The sequence below is a fragment of the Trichechus manatus genome, unplaced genomic scaffold (genome assembly GCF_000243295.1).
Source record: "Trichechus manatus latirostris isolate Lorelei unplaced genomic scaffold, TriManLat1.0 scaffold00003, whole genome shotgun sequence".
In the NCBI taxonomy this organism is placed as follows: domain Eukaryota; kingdom Metazoa; phylum Chordata; class Mammalia; order Sirenia; family Trichechidae; genus Trichechus; species Trichechus manatus.
This window is the reverse complement of record NW_004443939.1, coordinates 13,254,545-13,261,900: the sequence shown is the minus strand read 5'-3', so window position 1 is coordinate 13,261,900 and position 7,356 is coordinate 13,254,545. Positions and strand designations below refer to the sequence as shown.

General features: G+C 39.4%; 1 protein-coding gene across 5 annotated transcripts in view; it reads right to left on the bottom strand.

The window, feature by feature from the left end:
- Positions 1-6,966, bottom strand: part of SGIP1 (SH3GL interacting endocytic adaptor 1) — a 266,382-nt gene extending 259,416 nt beyond the window's left edge. For 4 of the 5 annotated variants that reach the window (XM_004369029.3, XM_012555357.2, XM_012555353.2 and 1 more), the window contains exon 1: positions 6,392-6,727. In XM_004369029.3, coding sequence (XP_004369086.1) covers positions 6,392-6,401 — 10 coding nt within the window. In that variant the 5' untranslated portion in view covers positions 6,402-6,727. Of the gene's footprint in view, positions 1-6,391; positions 6,728-6,864 lie in introns of those variants that run through there. The other variant, XM_012555361.1, reaches the window with a different exon arrangement.
- Between the last annotated feature and the right edge of the window lie 390 nt (positions 6,967-7,356).

The following is a 7,356-nucleotide window of genomic DNA, read 5'->3' as shown; positions in this document are numbered from 1 at the left end:
ACAAAATTCTAACTCACAAAAAAAGACCAGACTTACTGGCCTGACAGAGACTGGAGAAACCCTGAGTATGGCCCCTGGACACACTTTTAGCTCAGTAATGAAGTCACTCCCAAGGCTCACCCTTCAGCCGAAGATTAGACAGGCCCATAAAACAAAACAAGACTAAAGGGGCACAACAGCCCAAGGTCAAGGACTAGAAGGCAGGAGGGGACAGGAAAGCTGGTAATAGGGAACCAGATGAGAAGGGGCAGTGTTGACATATTGTGGGGTTGTTAACCAATGTTATAAAACAACATGTGTACTAACTGTTTAATGAAAAACTAGCTTGTTCTATAAACTTTCATCTAAAGTACAATTTAAAGAAAAAGCATTTCCTTGGAGATAATCACCAAAATAATTCAAGCTCAAGTACATATTTTCAAGTGGACTATTTCTTTTCTTCTGCTTCTCAGCATGTATTCAATTTAGCACTTCATAATATATTGTCTTGTTTCCTAATTGTTTTATGTTTACAGGTCATGTTTCTCCAACAAGAATGCACATTTAAGCATTTATTTATTTATTTGTATTCACCATAATGCCTACAATCACACCTAACAATGTGCAGTATGTACTCATCTGAATCATTTACATCTGGTTTCATTTACTTATTCAATAAACAAACATGCTAAGCATCTGCTGGGTGCCATGAGCTAAGGATACAGAAGTGAGTATGACAGACCAGATCCCTGCCCTCATGGAACTTACCTGTGAGTGAGAGATTTGGCCCATGCATCATTAAACAACCATGAAATGAAAATCAGCTCCGAGGAGAGAGAGAGGACTGAGAGAGACTGAGTGGTGTGGGGTGTGTATTTGGGAGCTAGGGATGGCAAAGATGACAGGGAGGTCTTCTCTAAGGAGATGGCAGTTTTGCTAGGACCACAAGAGAGTCCGCAACTCAGTGAGCTAGGGGAAGCTACTGTAGGCAGAGAGAGTAGCAAGCGCCAAAGACTTAAGGTAGGAAAGTACTTGTTCTAGAAACTACAAGATGGGCAGTATGGCTATCAGTGTAAGGGAAGCATTAGATGAGTTTGGAGAGGCACAGCAGACCAAAGCATGCAGACTCTTGTAGATTGTGGATTTTAAGAGAAATGGGAAGATATTGAACCTTTGTAAACAAGGAAGTAGCATGATGTGAAGTATTTAAATATGGATACTGAATGTCTTTCTAAAATCTTGTAGATACAATTAACTGATGATATATGATTCTATGAACGGAGACTCATTCTTCCTCACGTCTAAAGAGCCTTCCCCAACAGGTCTCCCACTGGTAAGCAATCCACTGTGTGCTCGTAGCAAAACCTGCAGTCAGTGCACAAACAGGTTAGACCCCGCAGCCCATTCCTCCTCAGGGGCACCCTGTGCTTACCATGCTCTCCAGTTCCTCTCTGTCTATGCCCTCTTCCTTATTCCGTTAATTTCTCCTCAGGGACTTTTTCAGATACATGACCTCAAATCCATTAGAACCCCTTATTCTTTTTCTCTCTTCCAACTCCTTCACAGTCATCTCAGTAAATTCTCTCTCCCTCTCTTAATTCCACTTGTGAGTTTACATAATGACTTTAATCACAATTTAACAGCAGTGCATATGATAGAACTTAACTGAGAGAAAGTAAAGCCACAAATATAGAAAGAAAACTAAACATAATCGCAAAATGCCATGTCATAAGTCTCTAAAACTTTGGAAATACCTAAAAATCCCCTTCTGATTTTGTCTTCACCTCTAATTAAACCTTCTTTTCCTCAAACACCATCATTTGAAGTTAAAAATATATTTAATGCCATCACTTTACTATGGCAACAGTACTGTTCTTTGCTCATTTCATGGCAATTATTTATTTTAGCTAGATAGCACATTAATGGTCTTTGATTTCATAGTATGAGAATCTAATCATCATTTATATCAGTATTCCTATGGGAAAACATGTTCCAAGTAACCAACTTACAAACTTTCAGGAACATAAAAGTTGTGAGTTGGTGACTTCCTGTAACTTGTTTATATGAAACATGGATAGTGTATATGCCAAACCCAACAGAGAGGATCATCCAGATTCCTACAGCATGGGTTATATAAGCTATTTTTTTAAGACTATATGTATATTCTTTTTGGAGATTTGAAATTGACTCGTGGAACTGGATGGAAACTTACATGTCTAAGGATGCCCTTTCTTACACAGAGCCTAGAGAAAGATGAGAAATTACATAAGTGATAGATCATATATTAGAATCTCAAATGCAGGCTTAGATTTCACAAAATAACTTCACCATTCCTGGGAAGGGAATTGGTAGGAGAATTAGGAGCATTTCCTTTAAAACTTCTTAGCTAATATAAAATGAACGGCTCGAGTTTCGAGATGCTTTTCCCTATTTGATCACATCAAAGCATTTTCTAAATATTATAAAACTCCATTTCAGATAGGGGAAAAAAAGCCCTTTGCTGTTTATAAGTTTCACTGCAAGAAAGGTTAGTTGATCCAGAATTGTTCAAAGTGATCTATTTAATGATTATCGAGATAAAAGGCGTTAAAAAAGAATTAAAGTGTACGGTTCTGTGAGTACTCATATTTAAGAGAGAAACAGACTATGCAACCTAAGAAACTAAAGACTATTTTTCAATTAGGTTAACATGTCTCACCCTAATACAAAGTAAAAAAAAAAAAAAGTTACTATTTAAAATGTTTGTTGTGTGAGGTCCAGTCAATTCCAACTCATAGTGACCTTACAGGGCCCAGTAGAACTGCCCCATAGGGTCTTCCAAAACTGTAATCCTTATGGAAGCAGATTGCCAGATTATGAGGGGTTAAAAATATGCTTTGTTGTCATATGAACTTGAGTTGAAATTCTCTTCCACCATCTCTCCCACCAATATATTATTTTTTATTTTTACAATTTAGAAAAAGACTTGCAAAATTACATTATGCAGAATACACTTATTTGCAGGTGGTTGTGAGTAGTAAATACAATAAAACGTATGAAATCACCTTGAACATTGCAATTAAACACAATAAGCCCTTAAAAATATACTTGTTAATGGTTAAAAATCATTATATAGGGTAAAACCATTGGCACCCAGAAACTTATCTTTCCAGTATACCACCTAAGAGCCTGAATATGAAACTAGAAGCACAAAGTACCTTCAGTCCAGTTCTGCATGGACAAGGGAAAGTACTTCCAAGTCAGCCTCACAAATAAAACAGATGTCCTAAGAAACTCTGACTTAATTTCACCCATCTTAGAAGCTGTAGCTATAATGCCATTTTCAAACTGTAATAATAATATGGGAAAAAAGAATAGTTGCCCTAACCACACAGACTGCATTGTAAACTTAGCCAATACACATACCCCTTTGCAAATAATTCCCTTTGTTCATCATCTTTCCCTTCACACTCATAATACATAAAGCTCCCTATCATGTGACATTTTTCAGGAAAGAAACCACTCAAACCGACCAAAAAATAAGGAATGCAAGAATCAAGGAATCAAGTCCCTTAAAATATATTTTTTTTTAAATAAAAATATTTGGTGAATCATGGAGGCACAAACTACTGGTAACCCGATCGAGGTCCCTGAAGAATTATTTTATTGCCTTCCTTGATATTAGAATAACTGGAGAGGTAACAACAGTCCTCATCTATGGCCAGGATTTCCACTAGGCATTGAATGAATGGAGCCTATATCCCTGTTCCATAAAAACAAGAGCATAAAACTAAACTATACGCCATTCTGCTGAAAATTTGTTTACTATTGCTTTACCCAAAGTAGATAAGTAGCTTTGAAAAGTTGCCATGGCCATGCTTATCCTGAGCAGCAAATTACAACACTTTAGAAGTATAGAAATTCATACACGCACACGTATGCAAATGTACTTCTCTCCTGCTTTAGAAATATGTATATGTGTGGGTGACTGTACATGTGTGAGGGTGTGCATGTGTGTGTGTGACACGTACTAGTTTTTACAGACTTCATTTTATCTAGATGTGTGGTCACACATTCTCAGAGTCCACTGATGTTTCAGCAGACAGTTGCAATGATAGGATTTGGGGGTGCCTTTTAGGGAATTCCTTACTTTCCAAGGTTATCATAATAGATGTAACGGCTTGGTTTCCTCTGCAGATGAGCTAAACAGAAATAATAACTATTCTCATACCACATCTTCAGATTAAGAGCAATTCAGAGGTGCAACTCGTGGATCCAGTATCAGAAACATGAACACCTATTGCCAGAAAGAATGGCAACTAAGTTGGAAGGCCACTGGTAGGCAAACTAATTTCTGGGTAAGGTTCCCACCTGCCTTTTTAAGGTTACTGAGCCATTAAGATACTTAAGTCCTGAAAAGCATTTAAATAGCAACGAGTAGATAAAAATATACATATATATTAGTTTCATTTATATTTTTAAGCCAAAAGAAAACCTGTCCAATTTCTTTTGCAAGGATGTGATGGAAGACAACTGTCTCCATAGTGTCACCTCTAATTCATACCAATGCTGAGGTAACATCCTTCGTTAGATAAATCTGGCCAACCCAGAGCAATAGTGCCAATTCAGCTCCCACACAAGTCTTTGTTACAGTTCTCATTTCAGTTTAGGCAGCTCAGATAAGGTTATCTCAGGGCTTTGCACTAGATTTTGGGATGGCACAATAGACCATATTACCAGGAAAATTACTAATAAGCATCAATAAATGTCAGTAGTTTCAAAGACGACACTTTAGTTCCATAGTTTGCAAGGCAAGAAGCCAAATGCAAGATCTTCCACTTGCCCATGCAAGATTAAAAGCTAATCAGAATGTGTGGAGGTACATTTTACAGAAATGCTACATGAAAGGTAGCTAGAGAAATATAATACTTCTAGACAAGATTTTTTTTCTGAGGAGGGTAATTCACATGAGCTTTTAATTGAAAAGTACATCAGTAATACTCTTTTTGTTTGTCTTGCCTTGTTATTCAAATATTAAATCCACTTTGAATTAATGAAAATGGTTTAATCTCAGAGCATTAGTAACCTCAATTTATTTAGGCTTATATTTAAAGAACTAGGTTCAGAGCCCTTTGCAAACAAGACCAGGCCCCATAGCGAAATGATGCCCCATCTCTCTTTTAAAGCTATTTTCTAAAATCTGTGGGCCATGACTCTAGAATTATTCACATCCCAAATCACATTAACAATGTTTGACATGATAACAGAGAGAGCAAAAAGAATTCATTTCTGCCAGGTACAGGCTACATTGTTTTTTTTTTTTAAACCATTCTCCTCTTATTCCATTTTGGTAAATTTCTAAGGAATGTTTAAAATCTGTAGGATAGATCTTGGCTTAAGAGGTGGCTTCTCTGCCATTTTCATGGCTGATCTGAGACCCATTATGCTTTCGATTCTGCATTGTGAAATCCAGTCTGGGGACAAATTTCTGCCTGTCATCTTAGGAAAGGCTAGGAGTTTTACACCATCCTGTAGTGTGAAAACAGAAAATCAAAGCCAGTATAGAGCTGCTTGCTTCTTTCCTGATCAGCTTGCTGCTTTTTTTTGAGGCAATCTTGCCTGTCACTATGTCAAGCTTGGAAAGGTATTTAAGTAGAATAAAATATAGTTTAAAAAGCTCATCCCCAGGAAAAGTTCCTCTTTACACTTCAAATTGAATGCAAAAAGGTAATCAGCAAGTAATCATTTAATGCTTGGCTAGGGACCATTGCATGAGGAAAGCATTTAGGAAGCACAAAATTCGTTTCTAACCTGATAAGACCCGGAATCAGGGGCCAAGAGGCCTGGATATTTTCCTTATATTGCTCATTCTGTTGTGATGACATCCTCATAAAACTATAGCTTATGGACCAAATTTTCTGTGCCCTCCCCCCAACAATAAGATGTAAATTGCAGAGATAAAAATATCTTACACGACTCTTAAACATTTTTAAACAGATCACTGAAAATGACAGTACGGATAACTCTGTCAATGACCTCTCCTGTCTAATGTCAATTTCAGAAACCAAGTTTCCATTGTAAATGTTTAATCAGTATAGTCCCAGGAACCCAGCACAGAAAACCTTATCTTCTCTCCCAACTTATCTGCTCTGCAAGCTCTTTCCTAGCTCTATCTCAGCTCCCCGCAAACACTTTAAGCTTTTCTCTTTCAAAGGAGCAGGGAGCTCTGTAGATTCTGAGCTAAGCAAAAGCTCTGTGGTATGATTCCATTAGTTTGAGCCGTGGGCTGCTGCAAGCAAACTGCAGCATTTCTGCTTGCAAAATCCAGGCAACCAGGTTCTAGACCAACCACACACAAGCTGCACACATTCTTCAGCGCTGCTCTGCCCAAACCTTGCCTGAAGCCAGTCAAGCACAGCAGAAAGCATCCTACCTTCCATCATGGTGGCAGAATTGCATTCCTTAATTTCCAAGGAGTCTGAAAAAACACAAGAGGATATGATTCCAGTTCCCAGTTAAGTCCTCACAGCGGTGCTTCCGAGGTCTGCTCTGCCAGCTGCCAAAGCCAAAGGAGACAAGTGTTAACCCCAAAGACAGGCCATGGATGCTGCTGGTGCTGCTTCACTTACAGGCTCCCAGGAAGATGCTGAGAGAGAAAGGCAGAGGAAGAGCAAGCCGGCCGAGCTGCACCGCCTGCGCTGCCTTGGCCAATCCCTTCAACTCTGGACCGCGTCACATGGTAGCCAGGCTGCATCTCCTGACACAATACCCCCGGAGAGCCCAAAGAACCTATTTCCCGTCCCCATTCCCTTCCACCCCCATTCCCTCCCGCTTGTCACCAAATACACAGCCCCTTCCCCACCTGGTGACGCACTTCCCCCGCCCCTCCTCGCCGCCTTCCTAAGCCTATTGCAGAGGCTGGGTGCCCGAGATTAATTATCAGGCGCTGCCACCTTAAAAGGGGGTTTGGGCATGAAAGGAGCACCTAAGTGGCTCGCTGCGAAGGGGATTTTTTTTTTTTTTAAAGAAAAACTTCTTAATAAATCCATGCCGCATAAAGTCCAGGCAGCACTCTTAAGCTCCCATTCCCATCTTTTGCCCTAAAGGAATTCCAAATGTCAGTGCCTGTACCCTCTGCACACATTCTCTCTCTCTCTTTCTCCCATTCAAGAGAGAAAAATCAATCCGGCTGACGTCACATCATAAACAATGATCCCCAAAAGGATGATGCAGAAGAAATTTCACCCCAGCTGCCTTCAAGGGAGCCAGGGTATTAATCGCACATGACATGCAAAAGGACTGGGAACTGTCATTAAAACAAAGAAACAAAAGAACCTACCCGAGTGGGGTTCTGGAATCAAACTGGGAACGCTTGAGATAATTTCTGGGGCGGGAGGC